At 42.9% G+C, this 25,042-nt stretch overlaps 1 protein-coding gene across 9 annotated transcripts; it reads left to right on the top strand.

Moving 5' to 3' along the window:
- The first annotated feature begins 5,613 nt into the window (after nucleotides 1-5,613).
- DSN1 (DSN1 component of MIS12 kinetochore complex) lies at nucleotides 5,614-21,629 on the top strand. 9 transcript variants are annotated; one of them, XM_044927675.2, is made up of 12 exons: nucleotides 5,614-5,951; nucleotides 6,151-6,279; nucleotides 7,678-7,720; nucleotides 7,957-8,274; nucleotides 10,191-10,264; nucleotides 10,897-10,969; nucleotides 12,539-12,626; nucleotides 16,577-16,636; nucleotides 17,125-17,199; nucleotides 18,485-18,632; nucleotides 19,806-19,893; nucleotides 20,698-21,629. In XM_044927675.2, the coding sequence occupies exons 3-12, from the start codon at nucleotides 7,693-7,695 to the stop codon at nucleotides 20,799-20,801; spliced, it is 1,056 nt and encodes a 351-aa protein (XP_044783610.1). In that variant the 5' UTR covers nucleotides 5,614-5,951; nucleotides 6,151-6,279; nucleotides 7,678-7,692; the 3' UTR covers nucleotides 20,802-21,629. The 9 variants fall into 9 exon arrangements, with proteins under 9 accessions (XP_044783610.1, XP_044783609.1, XP_044783611.1 ...); XM_044927674.2 differs by having other exon boundaries at nucleotides 6,151-6,181; XM_044927673.2 differs by having other exon boundaries at nucleotides 5,615-5,951; nucleotides 6,151-6,181; nucleotides 7,951-8,274.
- Nucleotides 21,630-25,042: the final 3,413 nt, after the last annotated feature.

Consider the following 25,042-nt stretch of genomic DNA (forward strand, 5'->3'; position numbering starts at 1 on the left):
CAAGGATGTTTTCCAGGTCACTGAACTGAACTGATTTTAAAAATAATAATAAAGTGCCACCGACTTGAATGACCTTGACCCCAGAGCATGTGGCTAGTCTGTGCCTCTGTTCCTCCAGCTGCAAAGTGGAAGAAATCCTACCTCACATGGCGGTGCTGGGGACCAAATACAATACTGTGCCTGTGAGTCTGCGTGGGCAAACGTAAGGTTCTACACTGATCTAAAGCGGTCCAATCACGCTCATTGTCCCCTAGTGCCCTCACTAGTCTTAGTGAGCAGAAAGGCTAATAAATTAGACCAATCCTCTCACTTCTTAAAAAATTGTGGCCCAAAATACATAATATAAAACTTACTGTTTTAGCCCTTTTAGTGGCTTTAAATACATTCACACAGTGGTACAACCATCAGGACTATCCATTTCCAGAACTTTTTCATCACCCCAAACTGAAACTCTGTACCCACTAAACAGTAACTCCCCATCCTTCCCTCAGGCCCCTGATAACCACTATTCTACGTTCTGTCTCTATGAATTTACCTATTCTAAGTACTCTCAGTGGAATCACACAGTGTTGGTCCTTTTTTGTCAAACCCCTCACTTTTTTGGATGAGGAATTGGGCCCAGAGAAGGGAGTTCCTCACCCAAGGTCACACAGCAAACCGGAGGCAGAGTCAGGACCAGATTTCAGGTTTCCTGACTCCCAGCAGGTTCTGCATTCCCAGGGGTGAGTGAGACCCCACCTACCATTCCCTGATCTTGGCTGAACCCTGTCTTCTCTCTGGGCTCAGCCTGTTTGCTTCCCACCACCCATCCATCCTTTGTTTTATCACCTTCCTCCAAAGCCTCCCCTCCTTCTGCCTCCTCTTCTCTGACTGATTCCCACCAGCAGACTGAGTGGTCCTGACCCATGGCCAGGTTTTCCTCTTCTGAGCCCTGGGCTTCTTTGTAGCACCCACCCCCTTCAGCCCTCCCAGAATGGCCTCCTGTGGATTTCCTGGCCCTTCAGGCTCACATCCCCATCCTCCTGTGTCTGCGGTCTCCCAACTCTTGATGTTTGCTTTCAGATCTGATTGTATTTCCTGGGTTCTGTTTTCTCACACTGAAGGGGGAACCTTTCCCCAATGCCTCAGGCTGGGCTTGGTCCAGTGACCACCCCCAGCCCAGAAAGACACCCTTGAGTCCCATTTTCTTCCGTCCACAGCCTCCTGACAGGAGCCCAGCACTATCCACTGGGATTTGGCAGAGGTTACTGGGACCTCCCCTATCCTGCCCAGTCCCGCATAGCCTTGTTTGTAAAGCAGATGCAGCCTGACTTGGGTTCTTCCCTCCTGTCCCTGGCCATCTGTCCGTCCGTCTGCCTGTCCATTTGACATCCCACCATCCTCTCTACCCTCTCCTGGATCTCTCTGCCTCTGAATAGCTTGCCCTGGCAGAACCTGTAGCCCACCCTGGCATTACCCCTTATCCCTTCCGTAGTAGTTGCAGTTTGCAAAGTCCACAGAGCCAAGAACCAAAGGGAACTGGTGACAAGGTGACCCCTGTCTAGGGCTGCCCCACCCCACCCTTCCCCACGCCCTCCTTGGACCCTCCTTTGTCTACCCTATCAGCCTTGCTCCCCTCCCTTCCTGCCCTTCACCAGCTCCCTGAACCCCAGGCAGTAAGGAAAGGAGCTCTGGTTTCCCCTAAGCATCCTTTAAGGGCCAAAGTCATCTTGTCTTTCTCCGCTCTATACCACTCGAACTGCTCCTGTGAAAAGGAATTTCAGCCAGGATTTTGGAGACCTGGCCCAGGTCTGGGCAGTTGTTCTAACTTCCCTGTGTTTGGTTGGTTGTATGATTTTACGATGATGATCCTTAGGGACCCCAGAGCACCCCTCATGTTTTGGGGTCCTGCATCACCATCCTCTCTCCACTGGGCCCTGGTATCCTGGCTCCTCTCTCAGCTCCGCCACTGATCTCTGTGCCTTAGTTTACTTCTCTGCACAGGGGGCTCACAAGTCTATTCCCGGCAGCTTCCCAATTTGGTGCCTCTAAGGCAGGGTCTTGGCAGCTGCAGCCCAGCTCCCTGGCACTGTCTTCTTAGGGCACCAAGTTGCTGAGGATGAGATGCCTGGAGGTTCTCAAAGAAGCCAGAGCATCACCTGGGAACTTGACAGAAATGCAAAGTATTGGCCCCACTCAAGAACTACAAAACTAGAACTTTGGCAGGGGTGGGGGGAGGGCAGCAATCTGGGGGTTTAACAAGCCCTCTAAATGATTCTTATATACATAGGCGTTTACTACCTGCCGATCTAAACCAGCAAATAGTGTGGCCTGGTGAAGGACCGAGGCTGGTCCTGCCCAGGAACAAGTGGGAAACATCAAGCTCATCTGGATTTCTGAGGTGGGAACCCTGGCCATCCCTACCCAAACCAAAACACAACTGTGTTCTCCTCTTCCCAGAAACTGGGGGGCTGGGGAAAGGCAGGCATTTTTCCTTTCCCTACCCCTGGCTTGGTTCCAGTTCTACCCACCTCTCCTACTTGTCTGGGTTTTATTAAAGGTTGTATAGGGTTGTGCCAGCCAGGCAGGGGGTTGGCATCCTGTGGCGGGGGGGGGGGGGGGGGGGGCAGGAGACAAAAGACCCTGACCCTTTATCCCTTGGGAATCTCACCATAGGCTTATGGCTTCTTTTCAAATGGAAAGAAACTTAGGTTCTCAAAGAAAGACTCCTAAATCCCCAGCCAGCTCCTCCTCCTCCTCCCACCTTCAGGGAGACCTTATAGACAGTGCCAAAAAGCTGCTCCTGCCCCTAGGGGCTGAGGGGAGAGAGCCAAAAGCTGTCCCTCAACCTGGCCCCCCCCATCCCAAACCCCCCGCCAATACTGTGAAACCCCCTTCCTGACCATCCTGGTTTCCTGGTGTGGACCCTGAAGTGGGCCCAAGGGGTCCCCCAGGGAAAGGCCTTTGGGAAGGAAGGGACCAGGGGCATCCTTGGGCCAAACTCTCGGCCTCTCCTGTCCGCTCTTTCTCCTCCCTACTCCTTTCTTCAGAAGGCTCCTTCCCAGGAGGTATTGGGTGCTAGACAACCATGGTCCAGTCCACCAGCTCTCCTTCCCTCCCGTGTCTTATTTCAGACATGAGAATAACTGTACAGTGTAAACTTACAAAGGGTTTTTAATGGTTGTAGATTGGAAATAAAGTATGTCATATGAACAGTTTCCATGGACTTGGCTTCTCTGATTTCTCATGTGAGGTGGGTGCGGTCCCCAGCAGATTTGGAACTTGACTCAACCCCACACCCAGTTGCCTGGGAAGGAGGGAGTCCTGGGAATGCCACAGCCAGCTGGCTGGTCTGGGGTCACTTGGGAGGAGCCACCAGGGGCTCCCAGCTACTGACTGCTGACACCTCAGAGTCTCCCATGAAGGGTGGTAAGGCCACAGCACAGAGGAACAAATGCAGAGTCATCAAAAATGGAATTAAAGTTTCTACAGAAGACTTCAAATATTTATCACAAAAAAAGGACGGGTTAATTATCTATTACAGTATAATTAATTATCCCCAAACATTTATTATATCACAGATGACATGGGTCAGGGATTCAAGAGCTAAGTTGTTCTGACTCAGGGTCTCCTGAGGGTGCAGTAAAGTGTCAAATCAGGCAGCAATCATGTGAAGGCATGATTGGGGCTTGGAAGATCCATTCCCAAGCTGGGTTACTCATGCCTGGTAAGTGAGGATGGGCAGGCGGCCTCAGTTCCTCCCCCTGTGGACCTCGCCTAGGGCTGTTTGAGTATCCTCACAACATGGCAGCTGGCTTGCCTTAGAGCAAGTGATCTATAGGAAAGCAGGAGAAGTCACAGTGTCTTTTATGACTTAAGCCTTAAAAATCATGCACTATCATTTCTGCAGTATCTCACTAGTTATACAGATTAGCTGTATTCCTTTTGGAAAAGAACTATACAAGGGCATGAACAGCAGAAAGTGGAGGTCATTGGGGGCTATCTTGGAAGCCAGCAACCACATGAAAATTATTTATTTTTTTTGTGGAATGTTAGTTCTCAGACCAGGGATTGAATATCGGCTCTCAGCAGTGAGAGCAATGAGTCCTAACCACTAGATCACCAAGGAATTCCAGATTTCTTTTTTGAGGGTCTAACAACAACCAGGCCTGTGCTGGGCATTGAGGATAACAATATATGAACCTGAAAAAGAGGAAAGCAAATGTCAATGGCCAAGGGGTGGTCAGGGAGCTGGAGGGATCAGGAAAGGCTGCAATGATTCCTAAGGTTGAGATGTTGACAGATGAAGGAAGTGGTGATGTGTTGCAGGCAGGAGATGGAGACAATATGTTTCAGGAAGAGGGAACAGCATGTAGAAAGCTTAGTAGAAAGAAAGGAGAGCAGGATCAGGGAACTGAAAGAGATCAGTGGTGTGGGGAACGATGAAAGAGGCTGGGTGAGATCACACAGTGCCTTATGAGGGAAGGAATGTCCACATCCTGTGGACAGTAGAGAGTCATGGAAGAACTGAAAGCAGGGGAAGGACCTAGAGGATGTACTGGTTCTGGATTCCACGAGGCAACATACTTGCCCGCCGTGCAAGAAGTTGAAGGAGTGGGGTGGGAAGAGAAGGAACTAGGCTCCAGAAAGTGATACTCAGGGAACAAAGAGCAACTTTCTGTTTCAGACATCTGTTGGGAGTCAACATGCTAGAACCACACGGTGGAAATTTCAGGAAGGCAGATTTCTCCTACCACCAGAAAACTTTTCCAGGGACCACAGCTGCTATGGAACGATGACCACAGTCACATTCCAGCTGTGGCTCATTAACCAGTTTTTGTGGACTGCTTGTGATTCAACACTTGCCGAGATTTCAGATGCAGAAGGCCTGCACATGCAAGGTGACACTCTGATGGCATCATGCTGGGTGCTGAAGCAGCAGCGTGCTATACGGGAGCCCCAAGCCAGCAATGGACAGTGTGCCAGGCACAGGCTAGGCTCCCGGGAGCACAGAAAGGGCATCTGCTTTCCAGCCTGGGGCCTCAGAGAAGGCTTGCACTGGATCCTCAACTGAGGCTTAAAATTGGAGAATTCTGCCAAGAATAATCAGGGAAGGCCTTCTCAGGCCAAGCAAAGGAGCAGAAGCAATGGGGGTGATGAGAAGAGTGGCAAGCAATTTGGGGAGGGGGAGGTCTGCAATGAGGTTGTAAAAGGAAAGATCCTGAACTTTCGCAGGTGTTGAAGGGGCCACAAAAAGAGGAAATATGCTACAGGAGAACTGGAAAAAGTTATCCCAGTTTCCCCGGGAGAGTCCACAATTTTAGAGTTAAGACAAATGGAGAGAGGGATTGTGGCCTAGCGACCGGACAGGGCATCACTGCCCACTCGCTAATGAATTCCTTTGGTAAGTACCTTTCTGGGCCTCTGCTCCCTGTCTGGGCATGTCAGGCGCGAAGAACACGACGATGTAACGGTACCTAGTCAGGGGCTCCTTGGGCGTGCCGTCATTGGGAAGGTGGTAACTTGGCCAATATTGGGCGGGGAAGAACTTGGACAAACCGGGCGGGGCCAGAAGTCGCCAACATCGGTTTGCGCATGCGCCTCGAGGAAGCGGCGTTGTGCGCTTGCGCGAGCCCGGGAGTCCGCCAGCCGCGCATGCGTCATTAGGCGGCGGGAGTTTTCTAAGGGGCGGCTCTGGCGCCGCCGGAAGCTAATGAAGCGGTCCCAGAGGTGGAAGGAGCAGCGTCCTTGGTGCAGCGCGTCCAGGGGTAACCCGGAGTGTTGGAGAGAGTGACCTGCGGCCTTGTGTTTCGGAGACGGAGGCTCTGGGCTGGACAGGCGTCTCTCTGAGGTGAAAAAGTCGCAGGCCTGTTCACGGACGAGGCCTCCCTCACCCCCGCACCAGCCTCTTTGGGGTCGGACAACTCGGCTCAGCCCACACCCTGCCTGCCCGTCGTCACGCCCGAAACCGGGTAAGAGACCCCGGGGCCAGCGGCGCCTCTCGCTCGGGAGCTGTTTGCAGAGCCCGTGGTCTAGACGTCACTGTTGGTGGAAGGTTGAAAGCGGGGTGGGGTGGGTCACACAGGCCAGGGTTCGAATTTCGCCTCTTCTCCAGGCTGGCTGCCTAACAAGTTTTTTTTGTTTGTTTTTTTTTGCCCCTCTGAATTTCAGTTCAACTGACTGCAGCGTGAAACTGTTGATGGTACTTCCAGAGCTGTGGCAACGATTAAATGGCGCAGTAACGCACATACAGTTTTTACATACACACTGAAGTCCTGGCATGTAATACGCGCTTAAAAGGTGTCAGTGGTTGCTGTTAAGTAACCGGCCTTTCATCTGAATGATACAGTCGTTAACTGTGACGATTTAGATCCTTGATCCTACTACCCTTCGTTATTCTCTTATCTTTTCCACGTTGTCCCTTCACATACATTTATTTTTCTTTACTAAGCACTCCCCCCACCCCGTATGGATTTTTATTGGTGGTGGAGGGGGAGGCTTGGTCATGTTCCTGCCCTTTTCCAGTCAGTTACTTGTCTGTGACAGGTACTAGAAATACAGTCTGGCCCCGGGAGACGTGTAAACAGACTTTACAACCAGTGCCAGGGAGGCCCAGGGGTGGAGCTGCCAACTCTGCCAAAGAGATGTGGCATGAAAGCTTCACACTTGAGCTCGATTGGGAAGGAAGAATAAGTTATATAAGGCAATGTGTACAAAGATTCAGAAGTGGTGTGTGGAAAATGAAAAGAGTTTTCTGGATGGATGGTGGTGATGGTAGCCAGCAATGTGGATGTACTTAATGTCACTGAACTGTACACTTAAAAATGATTAAGATGGTAAATTTTATGTTGTGTATATTTCAGCACAATTAAAAAAGAAACAGAAACTTAAAAAAAAAAAAGTGGTGCATGGAATGGGAGTAGCAGGAGAAAGCAGGAGTAGGTACTAGTTAGGACTAGCTTCTGGAAGGTGTTCAGTACACTGGAGGAATCTGCTGCTGTCTAAAGAATGGATTGGAGGGAATTACCCAGCAGTCCAGTAGTTAGGACTCCGAGCTTTCACTGCAAGGGCCGGAGTTCAGTCCCTGGCTGGGAAACTAAAAATCCCACAAGCTGCTCAAAAAAATAAAGAAAGAATGGATTGGAGAGGAACAATGCTGCATGTAGGAAAAACTCGTGGAGTGGCTGTTCGATTCTTGGGGGAAGTGGGGGAGAGGGATAGAAACTATGAGATCTGAACTAAATAGATAGCTGGAAGTTGGAAGAGTTTTAGAGATTGTTGGAAGTAGAATGGACAGGCCTTTGAATCTGCAGAATTAATAAGTAAAGGGTAAAGTGATTGTTCATGTTTTGAAGACCTTGTAGATCATAATGCCATTGATTGAGTTATGCAATTAAGCCCTTATTAAACACAAAATAATTGGGAACTAAGAGGGATATATGTTAAGGAAGATAAGATTATTTCTAGTGATAAATTCTGTAGAAATTCAGAACAGGAAGTGATGAGCCCTGCTGATGTTCTGTGGAAGAGGTGTGGAGGTGAGGTTGGGCTGGGCCTTGTCAGGCAGGTAGAATTTCATGGGGCTAAAAGGGGCGGTTCAAAGAGATGAGAAAGGCAAGGCTGATTCTGGGGGAGTAAAGCCCCAGCAAGACTGGGACTGAAATGTGGAGAACAGATTACTTCATTTTCCTGTTTCAGGGTTCTCACCTCAGGATGACTTCTAGACCGGAGATAGTAAAAGGTGAGTATTCGTGAAGTTCAGTACCTTCTTGCCTTGGGTTTAGGTTCATGAGCTTTACCTAAATACCTCCCTGGCTCTTGGTGGATTTGAAATCACTTATTTGTGTATTTGCAGAGATGCTTCCTGGATGTTTCCATGACCTGGGGCAAATGTTTCCTTTTGCCACTTTTTTTGCACAGATTCTTAGTTGTGATGGGTTTGATTCTGTATTTTGACTTTTTTATGACAAGTGCTAGAAGAGGAACCAGTGGCATCTAAGACTCACGATCGTCAACTGGAATCAGATCCCAACCCTGTGGAAGTGTGTAATAAATCGTCTGCCTCCCTGAAGATGACTGAACGTGTTTCAAAGGAACGAATTCACCTTGGCCGTAGCCCCCCAAAAGGGGAAAGTGGTGATCTCAGCCACCAGGAAGGACTTGAATCCAGGTCCCTTCATTTGTCCCCAGAGCAGTCTGCTTGTCATCAAGCCAGGAGGCAGTCCTGGCGGCGAGCAAGTATGAAGGAAACGAACCGGCGGAAGTCACTGCCTCCCTTTCATCAGGGCATCACAGGTGGGGTGCTTTGTACATAAGACTGGAGCTCCAGCTCAGATAAGAGGCAGTGAGGCATGGCAGGAAGTTAGGCTTGACTTGGCTACTTACTAGCTATGTGACTGAACAGATGACTTCACCTCTCTGAGCTTCAGTTTCCTCATCTATAGGAGTATTCTCAGATTATAAGTACTGATGTCAAACACCTAGTAAGTATTCAGTATCAATGCTGTTTATATCATGTTATTAGCTACCCATTGTAATCTATACCATGGACAGGAAATCTGATTTACAGTTGTTCAGCATTCACCTTTGCTCAGTGAATGTTCAGCATTCACATTGGCTAGAAGTAAAGATTTCCTCTGGCTTTCTTCCTCGTATCCTAAAGTAGAATAGAAGGTGGATGGGTTGCTACCTGATTTTAGGTTTTATAACTGAAAATATCTCAGAGGGAAGAACCCATAAAAATAGGGTAAAAACCTAGTTTTGAGACATGGTGTATTTGAATGTGATTTTGTGTGAATTTATAATAGCATCTCAGGAAGCATCAAAGGACAAGATTTAATGTGGAAAGTAGCACATTTCAGGAAGAACTTAACTAGCTTTGTGACCTTGAACAGCTTAATCTCCTTTGCTTTACGGTCCTCATCAGTAAATGGGGTGAAATAATACCTATTTTACAAGACTGAGAATTAAATGAGTTGATACATAACACAGTACTTGGCACATAATAAATATATATAGCTCGTGTAAAGTTATCATGATTAAAGATATTACTTCACTTCCTGAAGGTCTGATGTTTAGAAGGAAATCTACCTAAGAACAGCCATGTAGCATATCAGAAAATTGCTGCCATGGTTATGCTTGTATACTTCCTCCATAGATGTGCCGAGAAATTTCAGTTTCCTAAGGTTACCCTTATTACGTTCATCTGTGTTCCAGAGCATGTGGACCTAAAATTCTGTGTAATAAAAAATTACTGACGTATAGGATTTGTTATTTTCTGGTTATTCCCGGCCACTTTCCAGATTTCTTTGGTTATAGGCAGAAGGTATCTTATTTTTCATGACTAAAAGTGGGAAGAAGTAATCAAGAGAGGACGCAAAAGAACTTAAAAACAGCCAGCTGAGGCTGAAGGGCTAAAAGACATGTATCTCTCCTAATTCTCAAAGCAAATTTCCTTTGCTGTATAAGAATTGATGTTTTTAAATGGACATAATTGGGAAAAACAGTATCTACATCTTTTATTGATAGCTGTTTGAGGATTCAGTGGCATAATTATGTAGAATGCCTGTTTAGTTCAGGCTGATGCACTGTGTGACCTTGGGCAAGTTGCCCAGCACCTAACCTTTGTTAAATGGTTAGGCTGATAAGTCACTTGCCTCAAGTGAGGGTGAAGGTTAGAATTTAATAAAATTCCTGTTAGATAGTCTGTGTTCAACAAATTTACTATTAATGTTATTGTCTCTGGCTTCAAACAAGTATCTCCCCTCTGAGCTTCAGTTTCCCCGTCTGTAAAGTGGAACTCATAGTTTATAAGAAGGTTCTTAAGACACTGCATTTAAAGCACACTACAATGGCTATCACAAAAATTCTGAAATATTCCCATCTCCTTTCTTCAAATGGTGAATATAAAACACAAAGAGAAGTTAAATTATTTTTTTAAATCTGTTTTGTTTAGCAAGACAAGATTTTAAGGTAATACATAAAAGGTTCTTTTAACTTTTTAAACTTAGGATGCACAGATAGGTAAATTTCATTCTCTGGTGATCTTGAACAAATTAGATGTAAGAAGACAGATTAGAGAAGACTTCTTGGGTTTTCTTACCTTAAGTTGGGCTGCATCAAGAGGGAGGGAATTTCAGGGTGTTTTTGTTTTTTACTTTGCTAGCTGTATAAATGTCCAGCTCTTTGAATGTGGTAATGTTTTATGTTAGAGCTCTGCAGATCCATCAGTGTCGACGTAACAGAAAGCAAACGGCTGAGCTCTCTCCTCCTTTCCAGTTTCCAGGTGAGAGTCAAGTCTCAGGATTGGGAGTGTTTTCTTTTTCTTTCCTTTTTTTTTAAAACTGTTATTGTGACATCCCCAAAGATACGTCAGTACTGTGTGATTTATCAGTAAAGAGTAAAAGGTGTTTCTCTCTAGTGAGATTAATTTAAAAGCCAGATTTAATCCCAGAAGTTTTGTCTCTGCATCAGGCTCTACCAGTCCCATTGGTGTTGCTGTGGCTAACTGAGCAATTAAGGGAGTTCCCCTGTCTAGTATATTTTGCTCATTAGCAGCAAATGATGGGACTTTAAGGTGGGTGGAGGTCATATCTAAGTTTAAGCAGACATTTGAGATCTGGCTGCTCTCTAAATTGGAATTATATGACTAACTGCTGATTGCATCAGTGTAGATAAGTCATTTGTGTGAATTAAATGACCATTTTTCCCCCTGAATCAAAAATCACATCACATAGTCTAGGCAACAAAGAATTTTTTCCTTACCTTTTTATTTTCTTGTTTTGTTTATATGAAAAATCTTAGGTGTAGAATTAAATTGTGCTTCCTTACATTTGTTAAATGTCCTAAGATTATATGAATTCAGGATTGGCCTGGCAAATCTTGGTTGTTGTACTGAAAATGCTTTTCTTTATTTAGTTCTCTGTTCAGAAACTTGAACCTTTCCTAAGGGGAACTGAGGGCTTCAGTCTTGAAAGTTTCAGAGCCAAAGGTAAGTTGCTAAGACCAGACACTCGAGCTTTGACCTTGGTCTGTACCTTCTGTTAGGGTTGGTTGAAACCTTTCGGGGTCACTACTTACGGGAGCTGCTACCTTACACAACCAGGCCTCCTCCATTTTCGGGGGGGGGAACTGCATTAAAAAAGATAAGAATATGTGCTTACGAAGTTTAGAAGGTCTAAAAGTAAGCCTCTTGCCCCATGACCCCCAGTCTCAGCTCCTCTCCTCCCAGAGGCAACCACAGCCACCAGCTTCTTGGGTATCTTTGCAAATTTATTGCATTTCTAAACATTTATCCATTAAAATCAAATGAATAATCCTCTCTACACACTGTTCTTAATCTTGTTGTTTTTTTAAACCTTAATTTATCTTGCAGATAGTTCTTTATCACTCTGATAGAGCTGTCTTGATATTTTAGCAGCTACATGATGCTCTATTTTATAAATGTACCATATTTCATTTAAATGGTTCTTTATTGATGGGCTTTTAGGTTTGTTTTCAGTCTTCTGTCATTACAGTGAATGGATAATGAATACCTTTTTATACAAGCCTCTTAGCACATATTCAAGTAAAAATAAGATATATTAGAATTAACTAGTATAAGTGTACTGTAAAAGTTTAGATTTTTTTATTATTTAGTAGGTATTATTTAAAGGTCTTTTTGGGGTTTTAATCTGTGTTTCTTTTTCTTTTGAAGAGGATAATATTTTTTCGTATTTTTAGAGGAGAGCCATTTGTACTTCATTTTCTGTGTATTGTCTCTCCATATCCTTTGTTCATTTCTTAAAATTGAGATATTGCCTCTTTTATATTGGTTTTGCAGGCACTCTTTATGTGTTAAGGAAATTAGCTTTTGTCTGTGACATAAGTTGCAAATATTCTTCCCTGGGAGTCAATTTTCAGCTTTCTAGGAAGCAGCTAGTCTCCTTACAGTGTAATTATACAATCATCCAGGTCAGAAGTAAAAGACCTAGAAAATACATGAAGTCAGACTTACTTGCCAGTTAAAGCTGTTTATCTTAGAATTGCACTATTCCTGTAATTAGGGTAGACATGTCCAGGTTTATTTTGATAGCTATTTAACATATCTTTTCCCGTCTGCATTCCTCACCTGAATTTAATTGTGAACTCTTTTTAAGTCTAAGCAGAGACCTGTTTTTACCTTATGCCCATCATTTTTTTATTTGCTGCTAGCATTTCTGACTTCTGTAATAAGTTTTTTCACCTAGTGCCAGCAGATCAGATCTCTTGAAAGAGTGAATTGTCAATGCAGATACTTTTTTCTAACACATCTTTTAAACTGCTTCTTCATCAGTTGTGTGAAAAACACTATTATAAATGTTATAAAGAGGAGTTGTCTTCCATTTTATCTGTACCTACCCAAATAAAAAAGGTAAAATCTTCCCGCATATTTCTGTCACTTTTTTCAATGGGTGAGAGGGCCAGAATGTAACAGGTGACCCTAGAGCTGAGACTACCATACGTATATTACATCTTTGTCAGCAGCTCACTGTGAAAAGTATTCTCTTTATTTTATAACATATAATTTTATTCTCTGTAGCATCTTCCCTTTCTGAAGAGTTGAAACATTTTGCAGACAGATTGGAAAGTAATGGAACACTACAAAAATGTTTTGAAGATTCAGAAGGGTAAGAGCAGTTCCCTTTCTCTCCAAAATTATAGTTGAATAAGGACTTTTTATTTTTTAATTTTTTACATTGAAGTATAGTTAATTTACAGTGTTGTGTTAATTTCTAGTGTACATCAAAGTGATTCAGTTATATGTGTGTGTATATGTGTGTGTGTTTGTGTATACTTCAGTTCATTTGTATCATATTTTAGATCCCACAAATAAGTGATGTATGGAATTTGTCTTTCTTTGTCTGACTTAATCTGTTAGTATAATTTCTAGGTCCATCCATGTTGCTGCAAATGGCATTTATTTCATTCTTTTTTATGGCTGAGTAATATTCCTGTGTGTGTATGTGTGTACACACATACATCACATCTTTATCTATTCATCTGTTGATGGACATTTAGGTTGCTTCTATGTCTTGGCTATTGTAAATAGTGCTGCTATGAACGTTGGGGTACATGTATCTTTTTTAATTCAGTTCAGTCCCTCAGTCATGTCTGACTCTTTGTGACCCCATGAACCGCAGCACACCAGGCCTCCCTATCCATCATCAACTGCCAGAGTCTACCCAAACCCATGTCCATTGAGTCAGTGATGCCATCCATCCGTCTCATCCTCTGTCATCCCCTTCTCCTCCTGCCCTCAATCTTTCCCAGCATCAGAGTCTTTTCAAATGAGTCAGCTCTTCACATCATGTGGCCAAGTATTGGATTTTCAGCTTTAACATCAGTCCTTCCAATGAACACCCAGGACTGATCTCCTTTAGGATGGACTGGTTGGATCTTGAGACTGGTTGGATCCAAGGGACTCTCAAGAGTCTGCTCAAACACCACAGTTCAAAAGCATCAATTCTTCGGGGCTCAGCTTTCTTTATAGTCCAACTCTCACATCCATATGTGACTACTGGAAAAACCATAGCCTTGACCAGACAGACCTTTGTTGACAAAGTAATGTCTCTGCTTTTTAATATGCTGTCTAGGTTAGTCATAACTTTCCTTCCAAGGAGTAAGTGTCTTTTAATTTCATGGCTGCAGTCACCATCTGCAGTGATTTTGGAGCCCCCAAAATAAAGTCAGCCAGTGTTTTCACTGTTTCCCCATCGATTTCCCATGAAGTGATGGGATCAGATGCCATGATCTTCGTTTTCTGAATGTTGAGCTTTAAGCCAACTTTTTCACTCTCCTCTTTCACTTTCATCAAGAGGCTTTTGAGTTCCTCTTCACTTTCTGCCATAAGGGTGGTGTCATCTGAATATCTGAGGTTATTGATATTTCTCCCAGCAGTCTTGATCCCAGCTTGTGCTTCCTCTAGCCCAGCGTTTCTCATGATGTACTCTGCATAGAAGTTAAATAAGCAGGGTGACAATATACAGCCTTGACGTACTCCTTTTCCTATTTGGAACCAGTCTGTTGTTCCATGTCCAGTTCTAACTGTTGCTTCCTGACTTTCATACAGGTTTCTCAAGAGGCAGGTCAGGTGGTCTGATATTCCATCTCTTTCAGAATTTTCCAGTTTATTGTGACCCACACAGTCAAAGGCTTTGGCATAGTCAGTAAATCAGAAGTAGATGTTTTTCTGAAGCTCTCTTGCTTTTTTGATAATCCAGCGGATGTTGGCAATTTGATCTCTGGTTCCTCTGCCTTTTCGAAAACCAGCTTGAACATCTGGAAGTTCATAGTTCACGTATTGTTGAAGCCTGGCTTGGAGAATTTTGAGCATTTACTAGCATGTGGGAGGAGTGCAGTTGTGCGTTAATTTGAGCATTCTTTGGCATTGCCTTTCTTTGGATTGGAATGAAAACTGACCTTTTTCAGTCCTGTGGCCACTGCTGAGTGTTCCAAATTTGCTGACATATTGAGTGAGCACTTTCACAGCATCATCTTTTGGAATTAGTTTTTGTCTTTTCCGAATATATGCCAAGTAGTTAGGTTGCTCGGTCATATGGTAACTATTTTTACTTTTTTAAGGAACTTTCATACTGTTTTCCATAGTGATTGCACCAATTTACCCTTAGCATTTATTATTTGTAGACTTTTTCATGATGGCCATTTCTGATGGATATAAGGTTATACCTCATTGTAGTTTTTATATATAATTTTATTTGCTTATTTATTTAATGTTTGGCTGTGCTGGGTCTTTGTTGCTGCGCGATTTTTTTCTCTAGTTGCATTGAGCAGGGGCTACTCTCTAGTCACGGTACATGGACTTCTCATTGTGGTGACCACTCTTGTTGCAGAGCACAGGCTCTGGGTGCACAGGCTTCAGAAGTTGCAGTATGTGGGCTCGGTAGTTTCGGCTCTCAGGCTCTGTAGCATAGGCTCAGTAGTTGTGGCGCATGGGTTAATTGCTCTGAGGCATGTGGGATATTCCTGGATCAGGGATTGAACCTGTGTCTCCTGCATTGGCAGGTGGATTCTTTACCACTGAGACATCAGGGAAGCCCCTCATAGTTTTGCTTGCATTTCTCTAATAGTGATGTTGAGATCTTCATGTGCCTATCGGCAATCCGTATGGCTTCTTTGGAGAAATAAGGCTTAATTAGACAGTTTTTCATTCACTTATCAAACGTTTATCCAGCATCTTCTATGTACCATGCGGAAGCTGGAGACACAGTGCTAAATAATCAAGCAAGATCTTTCTTATTCATTGTAGTAGGAGAGACAGTCAAATTACTTAGAAAATAATGACTTCAGATATAATCTGAATGATTTCAGTGATAATCTAATTGGGCAGGTAATATGATAGTGACTTGAAGCAGTGGGCAACTTAAGCTCGAGTGTTCAGGGAAGTCCTCTAATGATTTGCCGTTTGCACCGAGACCTGTAAAACCTGGATGGCGAGGAGGAACCAAATATGTGAAGATGAGACGAAAAGCATTCATATTTTTGCTAGCCATGCCAGTTGTAGATAAAGTCATGTTTTTAGCTGTTGGCCAGCAAGAATATTAAGAGAAAGTTTACAGCCACCACTGCTGCCCACCGCCACCCCCCTTCCCCGAAACTAGTAGTCCCTCAGCAGGGGCAACACCGAGCCCTCTCCCCATCCTGCAACAAATTACATGACTTGATCTTACACTTTCGACTTCACAAAGGTCTGCCTTTCCATGGATCCTTAGAATTAACATTGCTATTCAGGAAATGAAGATTATGTTAGGTCGGCGTTGCTTCTCTTTTAACGCAGTATATTTAAACCACAGGCTGCTGTATTGCAGCTAGAGGTGATAGAGGCTGTTTGTCACAGGCTTTGATAGAAAAACATAAAAGGTGACACAGCTGATGTGCTTTTGCCAGGTAGAATACCAAGTACATCTGCAAAATTTTGGCATTTTCAATGCCTCCTGCTTTTCCATTAGAATTAATCGCCCTACTAGCCAAGCTATTGGTTTAAGTAGAACATATCCAACTGAAAGCTTCAACTTAAGTGCAAAGACAGTTGTATGAAAAAGCTATTAAGGTTTTGATTAGTGGGAAGGCAAGAGGCTTAAAAAAAAAAAAAAAATGGTGTGAACAAAACTTTGGAGATTGAAACCGGCAGATATTTGAGGCTGAGTGGCATTGTTTGGATAGAAGAGATAAAGGGTAACAGCAGGAATCAAAGTTAATGAGCTGGACAGAGCCAGAACACAGAGAACCTTAAGTGCCAGGTTAAGGAGTTCTGGCTTTTCTTCTGAACGTAGTGGAGAGTCACTGAATTTTTAAGAAATGAAAAATACAAAAGGAATATTTGAAGAGAGGTTAATTTGTTCACGTGTGAATTCAAATTGATGAGGGAAACAGACAATGAAGAGCCCAGTGAGAAAGCTAATACCTAGTGCAAAAGTGAATTAGAGTCCAAGACTAAATATTCGTTGAAAGATAAATTCTGAACATGTTTTATTGCTGTTAAAATTATGTGAGACATCCAATACTAAAAGCAAACACTCTTGGAAGATTTCTGTTAATCTCATAATCCTGTCTCTTCTAGAAGAGTATCAGATTTGGCTCTGGAAACATCAGTGGCTGAGATGAAGGAATATATAACAAAGTAAGTGAAAATGAGTGAACTTTTGTTGGGAAATCTAAATTTGTCTGGGGAAATAACCAAACCCAGAAATGAGTAGTAAACATCCTTTTCAGTGTGTCAGTGTCGGAAAGCTGCACACTGGGATTTATGTACTGTTGTCTCTTTATCACTAAGTTGTGTCCGACTCTTTCTTGACCCCATGGACTGTAGCCCACCAGGCTCCTCTGACCATGGGATTTCTCAAGCAAAGACACTGGAGTGGTTTATGGACTGTATTGATGGCCAGTTTCATAGAATGGAGTCTAGAGACTAAGGATGTGGATTTGATGTAAAGACTCATGTTTGATTTGATTAATATCCTCTGACTTGGTCGTGCTTTCTAATCTTTTTTTTTTAATGACCTTTTAATTCACATCTTAGAATCAGAGTAGACACCTAATGTATGGTTGTCCTGAGTGATTCAGAATGAGATGATCAAAAGTTAACTGAATTTTTTCCTGCTTCTGTAGGTTTTCTTTAGAACGTCAAAGTTGGGATCAGCTCTTGCTGCGCTACCAGGAAGAGGCTGAAAAGATCCTATCAAGGTTAGATCTATGACAGGAAATAGGAAGGTTTTACCTTGTGACTTTTGATTTGATTTCAGTTCTCTTAGCACAAATTGAATGATGAATCCAGAACTCATCAAATCTCTGTAGAGTATATATGAACAGTGTGACTGAAAATGGAGAGTGAGGGGGCTGGGAAGGAAGAGTTGTCACTATTTTCAGTCAAAGAACAGAACTGCCTCTGTTCTGTGCCCTTGGCTGCTGTTCCACATTCTGGGGGAGACAGGCATGTCTCTGCTCTGTACCTGGCAACCTGGGGCTGGGCTAGGAACAGTATCAAGGGACTTCAGTGAGCACATGGCCCTTGAAAAGCTGCGACTGTGGGAGAGAACCACAGCCAGGGCCCTCATGGAGACATGGGGTGAAAGAGGTGATGGAAGTGGGTCTACAGGAGAGAGACGATCTTTGGGTCTTGAAGGCATAATAAAATGGGAAAGTGCTAGATTTTGGTTTCATTTTACTGTCCAAACCAATGATTTTAAGCTTTTTTTCCCCAAACAGAAGCTTAGCTAGAAACACAACTATAAAAAATTAGCCAAAATAATAATTGCCAAAGTGGCCTTCTAGTAGAGAGGCACCTTGAGGAGCACAGTATGAGAAGCTTCCCTAATCCAAGCATTGATACTTATTACTTTCTTCACCCTTTACATGTTCTATGTATGAAGACAGATAATGTGTAAGATGACAGTTTCAGAATAAACACTTTTGACGGGCCATAGTTTATATTAACAGGAAAGCTTCTGGAAGCAGACTGTCTCTGTTCAAATTCTAACTAATCCTTAGTTCTGTGACCTTGGGCAGTCCACTTAATCTGAAGTTCCTCATTTGGAAATGGGATAATATTACTACCTACCTCATTGGGTTTGTTATGACTAAAGAGTCATCAGCAGTTTTCATAAACTCTCCATTATAATGAGTTATTTTAGATAATTGAAGTGGGCCAACATCTTTTTGGTAAAAGATCATAGATGTTAACTTCAGACGTTACCCCAGTAGTCCTTTTTGTAAATGGACCTTACTGTTAGATGGAGTCAACTAACTAGCATTTCCTGGAGTCCAGAGGTATAAAAGCATTAACACCAGATAATTATCTCAGAATCTCCTGTTAGTAAGAGAGCCTATGCTCACCATGGGGTGGAAGAATATTGATTCAGGTTAGTAAACCCTTTTAGGAAGTGTTTTCCCTGGGTAAATCTTTGCTGTTTTCCCATAGAAAATTATTGTAAAATTATTTGAAAGCTTTTTTGTTTTGCTTTGTTTTTAGAGGATCAGCTGAAACCAAAAATACTGAAGTTGAAGTGGAACCTAGAATGTATGTTGGGTCTTCCCAGAGTGAAGTCCTTAATACAAAACCTGACTACCAGAAGATACTGCAGAACCAGACTAAACTCTTTGATTGTATGGAGTTGGTGGTGAGTTGGGTCATGTTTCTTTGGCTGAGTTATCCAGCTTTGATACCTTCCCATCCTTGTTAAAAGAGCTGGAGAACGTGTGTAATTAGATAAGTATATTCAACTCTACCTTGGGGAAACGTTGGAGAGACAATGAAAGAAAATAAACAAGTAAATGGTGATAAATGCTATTAAGTCAGGTGGAGGAAAAGAATATGCCGGGAGGGCTTCAGTTTGCTATATAGAGGGGTTGAAGGCCCTTCTTAGGTGCCACCTTAATAAAGACTTGAAAGAAATGGGGAAGTGAGCCATGAGGACATTTTGAAGAATGTCAACCCCAATTTTTCTTTTTTTGCCAAAATACCTTCTTAAACTTATAGCATGAGGTCTCAAGTTGGACTTTTTTATTTGTTTGTTAGTTTTATTTTGGTTGCACCACACAGTATGTGGGGTCTTAGTTCCCTGAACAGGGATTGAACCTGCATCTCATGAATTGGAAGTACAAAGTCTTACCCACTGGGCCATCAGGGAAGTCCCTCAATCCAAGTATTAGGTTGGCCAAAAAGTTTGTTCACATTACATAAGAGCTTACAAAAACCCAAATGAACTTTTTGGTCAGCCCAATAAGAACAGGAAGCAGGTGGCATTTGATATAGAGTACGGAGAGTCTGTTTACAAAGGGGCTGAGTATAAAGATGTGGGTATCAGGAATTCAAAAGTGAAGTGAAGTGATCTGGGGCTAAGAGGCAGCTGAGCTGTTCCTACTCTTCAGCTGGAGGGTGAAACAGTCACTGTGGTACCTGGCAGGGAGTTGTATGGTGGGCTGCTCTGAAAGAGCCGTGGTCTTCAGTTGAGAGACACTAGTAACTCCAGATGACCCTTCCAGGAGCAGGCCCAGGTAAAAATACCCTGAGCTCATTCGGCTCCTACTTGGCTCCCTCTTGGTCAAGCCCACGCAGAAGCCAGAGGACCTGGGATCCTCTTGAGGCTGTGCAGGTCAGTCTGCTCAGGAGTTAGAGCAGTGTGGAGAGGGGTGATTATGGATGTGAAAGGGCAAACAAAATGTCTGGCATAAGCATTCCAGGTTGAAAGAGCAGCAAAGCAAAGCTCCTGAGCAGGAGCTCGCCTGGTGTGTTTGAGGAGCCACGCAGAAGCCGTGCACCCTTCCAGTTCACAGTTGTCTGTTGTCTGCAGATGGACGAACTGCAAGGATCCGTGAAGCAGCTGCACGCCTTTATGGATGAAAGTACCCAGTGCCTCCAGGAGGTGTCAGTACAGCTCGGTAAGCCTGTCTTAAGGGGACCAGAGCTTGCACTGTTTTACATCTAATGGCCCTTCAGATGTACACTGCCCTTCAAAACATTTTAGGGGTCATTCGGATTGTAAAGGGAATGAGACTGCTTTTCTCCTGTGACTTTGAGGGTGATTTTAGGTAGAGGAGTTGTGAGCATTGTTTGCATTGTGTGGATACAAGCAATGGCTTCCAAGGGTAAGGCCTTCATCTGGTGACTTTTATTTCCCCCTCACAATAACAATTACTATTGTGGGTACTCAAAGTTAATTGGAAATTTTTAGACAGGAGCACAGTAGACTGAGAATTAAATCTCCACAAACTGATAAACTGTGTTGTTTGGGTAGATCCAGGACAAGAAATATCTATCCATTGCCTTTTTTCTCTTTTCATTCTTCAAGAATCTACCAGTGACACTGACAGTACTTTTTAAAAAAATAATGTGTGTTTATTTGGCTGTGCCGGGTGTTAGTGCAACGTGTGGGATCTTTAGTTGCAGGCTGTGAACTCTTAGTTGCATTTGTGATCTGGTCTCTGACCAGGGATTGAACCGGGCCCCCCGCACTGGGGCGCAGATCTTAGTCACTGGACCACTGGGGAAGTCCCCATCTGGTTGTATTGTGGTTGTAGTTGCAGCTGGCTTCCTACCAGAGAGCCATCTCCCTGAGGGCAGATGCGCTCTTAAGTTGTCCTTCGAATACCCTTCAGGGTCTGGCACAGTATTGACTCAGTAAGTTTTCAATAGTGGTATTTGAATTCAATTGAAATGTATTTTTTGACTCCTTTTCTCTGCAGGGAAGAGAAGCACTCAACAGTTAGATCCTTCACCAGCTCGAAAACTGCTCAAGCTTCAGTTACAGAAACAACCTAGCACTTATTGCTCTAAGTCTTGTCAGTGACCTAATGCAGCTTTTCTGCCACAAGGTGCTCTAGAGGAGAGAAACCACAAGAGTGCCCCAGTGCACGGTGGGCTGAGCTGTGACATCTGCTCTGTTGCCTTTGAAGATAACTGGCTGACTGTAAAGCACTCTGATTTTTTTTCTTAAAATGGAATTTATGCATTTGAAAGCATGTCATATACAAGCTTTTTCCAAGAACGGGGAAAATGCTTGAGACTTTGCTTTGGAATGACCTTCAGAACTAGTAGCCCATTCTTTGAAATATCCTTTGTGATCAGAAATCTCCCTACTCTGAAGATGTTTTTGAAGTTTTGAAACAACCTAAAGTCATTCAGGACCAAATCCAGTAAGCATTTTAGGGCTCATTCTGGTTGTAACAGAATGAGACTGACTTTCTCCTGTGACTTTGAGGGTGATGTTAGGTAGAGGAGTTGTGAGCATTGTTTGCATTGTATGGATACATATATCTTCTTACAGGATTCCCAAATTGAAGATAATAACACTTTCTCTATATCCTGATGTCTATAATGTGTTTTAGCTTTTTTGGGGGGGGGGCGTGCTGTACCATGTGGCATGCAAGATCTTAGTTCCCCAACCAGGGATCAAGAAGGGGTTAAGTATCTCTTTTTCATTGTTCTCCGTATTTGTTAATGATTTGCATTATAAGATCGCATGTTCTTAAAAGCTTTCCCTTGTCCTTGTGTATGAAAAAATGAAAAGGCGGGGAAGGCTTAGCAGAAAATAGGATTCTTTGTCAGGACCCAGAAGTGAACAGTAGTGTGGAGTTACACCTCAGTGTTAACAGCCAATAAAACACCAACTAATTTATTGTCAGTATCTCTTATTTTCTGATCCTCAAATAGAACAGAACCCAATTCACTTAAATACACAGTCATTATCTTAAGTCTTAAAGCTTGGACTATTCACCAGTTAGTGAGAGGTGATATATCCTAGCTTTTCCTTGTGTTCCTTATTGTTAAAAAAATTTTTTTTATTTTTTAGTTAATTTGGCTGTGCCGGGTCTTAGTTGCTGCACATGAGATCTTTGCCCTTTGTTGTGACCTTTAGGATATTTTTTTTCTTAGTTGCAACATGTGAACTCTTAATTGCAGCCTCTGGGATCCAGTTCTAGGGATCAAATCCAGGACCCCCTGCCTTGGGAGCACTGAGTCTTAGCCCCTGGACCACCAGGGAAGTCCCACGTTCTCCATTCTTTCATATATTTACATAGCCCCTGCTATATGCCATGCACAGTTATAGGAACTGGGAAGAGAGCAAAGAACATAAACAGTCTTAGGACCTCTTTTCATGATTTTCACAGTCTCTTGGGCACAGGGAACAAGAAGAAACCTCTTTTCCACAGAAGTAATGTTTTAGTTGACTTGGGAAGGAGAAAGGAGAAATAGGGCAGTTATTTGAGTTAAAAGGAGCCACATTTTAAAAGGCCTGAGAAGAGAGAATAAAACATTCTGGGATACTAAAAAGTAAAAAAAAGACTGGTTAAACAGGAATGCTAAGTGCCAATGTAAGAACCACCTGAGACAAAGAGAATTGAAAGTTATTGAAAGGTTTTGAGAGATGGATGGGATCAGAACTTTCTTTTCTTTTTTTTAAAATTTAGTTCTAATTGGAGGATAATTGCTTTACAATACTGTGTTGGTTTCCCCCATATATCAACATGAATCAGCCCTGTATACCATATATGCATAGGTATACATATGTCCCCTCCTTTTTAAAGAACTTTATTTTCAAAAGATCACTCCAGTTGCTGTTTGGAGAACAGTTAGAAGCAAGTAGGTGTGGATATTAGAGACCAGTTGTGCTCTTAACAGTCTGCAGTGGTCAGGTGTGGAGTGACTGCCTGGGCTGGGAGTTAGCAGTGGATGAGTTGGGGGCGTCATTCCTAGTGTCTGGAACACAGCAGGCATGTCACCTCCATGTTAAAAGCCTCACTGCTACTTACTGACTGAGAAAAAGTCATTTAACCTCTTATTTGTAAGATTGGGAGAATGATCCCACTTGCTGCAACTAAGAGCTTAAAAAATTAAAAAAAAAAAAAAAACAGTGGATGGAGGAAGGTAAAAACTCCAACTGGGTAGATAATGAGCAGTTAATTAAATGGGAAAATTCTCAGTTAAATTTGGCATACCAAACATTTCAACTAGATTGTTGGATATACAGGTAGAAAACGATAGGAAAACGTAGACTAGGAATAAAATTTGGAAGTTACCAATACCTAGTTATTAAAGCCTTAAGAATAAGATAATATCCAGAGGAGAGCATGAAGGGAAACTGGACAGCCCCAAGGAAGCTTTTAAAAATCAGAGGAGTGGTGTTAATTGCCACTCTTTCAGAAGCAGAATAATATAGAGGAAAGTGTAGTTTGGAGTGAATCTTCATCCTTATCCTCAATTTCCTTTCTGTGAAATGGGGAGAGAACACCTCTCTCCAAAGGTGATTGTACCTCCCCCTTCACCATTTTATTTAGTACACTGGATTACATTTTTAAAACATTTATTTGTGGCTGCATTGGTTCTTCCTTTGCGGCATGCGGGCTCCGGAGCACGTGGCCTATAGTTGTGGCATGCAGTCCACGTGGCATCTGGGATCCTAGTTCCCTAATCGGGGATCAGTCCCAAGTCCCCTGCATTGGAAGGTGGATTCTTAACCACTGGACCACCATGGAAGTCCTTGGTGTTTTGGAAGTTTTGTTTATAAGAATTAAGAAGTGTCTTTGTATCTCCAATAACCATACAAAATAGAGCACAGAAAAAGAATAAGATCTGAGCATTCTATATGCATACACACCACAACTTGAGATTGCCTCTTTTCTTTTTTTTCATTATAGATGAGGAACTCAGGCATGGAGGGGCTTAATAATCCAACCAAGAACATAGATAGGAGTGGAGGGTCATCTAGAACCCATGTAGCATTCAGTAAATGTTAACTAACACAATAATTAGTAAAAGGCTGTGCCCAGGTACTACTAGTTTTTTCTCCCCCCAAATTTGGTTCAGGAATTGTACTAGGTGAATGTTATAGATAGTTGGAGCCTTAGAGATGTTTGGTAATATTCTTCCTTTTGCCCTACTTTAGTTAACAAGTATCTTGCTTTTAATCAGTGATATTTAACACTAAAGAAATAATAGGTTATATTATAAACTCCTTCAAGGAAGGGGATATATCGTGTACATTTTGATTGCTTAATGTAATCGTCTGGGAAAATCTACTCAGGTTGCACTCAGAGGAGATGGTGTGACTGGTGGCTGTAGTAGAGGTGATATAATGGAGGACTGGGAATTAGGAACCCTGTTTTGGATTCTAGTTTGGGGTATTGTTTTTGTTTTTGTTTTGAGTATAGTGGATTTACAATGTTGTGTTAGTTTCTGCAGTACAGCACAGGGAATCAGATATATATGTGTGCATGTATATATATGTATACACAAACACATACTCAGGTTCTTTGCCCATATAGGTCATTACATAGTATTGAAGAGTTCCCTGTGCTATATCTGGTTCTTAAGTTACTGGTTCATTCACCAAAAACTTTCTAAGCCTGTCCTGATGCCAGGCACAGTGCTCAATGCCATGTGACCTTGGGTACCGCTCTAGGCCCATGTCAAAGGAGGAGGCCTTGCTGTGTAAAGAGTTCTTAGGGGCTCCATAAGGGTGTAACTCGGCAGAAGGGGAGAAGCCAGCCAGACACAGCTCTCAACACCCCTCCCTCTGAGCAGTTCTGGTTAAAGGTTCTCCAAGGAGACTCCGAAGCAAGAAAACTGCAGTACTTTCCTCTTAACTGAGGGGGAATATGCCCCAGGACCCTAGTGGATGCTTGAAACTGCAGATAGTATGCCTTGTAATTGCGAAGTTTTTCCCTATATTTACTTACCTACAATAAAGTTTAACTTATAAATTAGGCACATTAAGAGATTAACAACAACAATAATAAAATAGAGCAATTGTAACTATATACTGTAATAAAACTTGGGTAATTGTCTCACTCTCAAGATATTGTATTGTCTTGTACTTACGCTCCTCAGAGATGATGTGAGATGAAAATAGTGCCTATGTGATGAAGTGAGGCATTGTGACATAGCTTTAGGCTACTATTGACTTTCTGACTGTACATCAGAAGGAGGATCATTGAGACATTACAGAGTCCACGGTTGGATGTCTGAGTAGATGATTTTGGGGATCCACAAGATATAGTTGAAGGTGGTTTTGCTGAAAGCTTTTGGGAA

This window comes from Bubalus bubalis, chromosome 14 (genome assembly GCF_019923935.1).
Source record: "Bubalus bubalis isolate 160015118507 breed Murrah chromosome 14, NDDB_SH_1, whole genome shotgun sequence".
Lineage (NCBI taxonomy): Eukaryota > Metazoa > Chordata > Mammalia > Artiodactyla > Bovidae > Bubalus > Bubalus bubalis.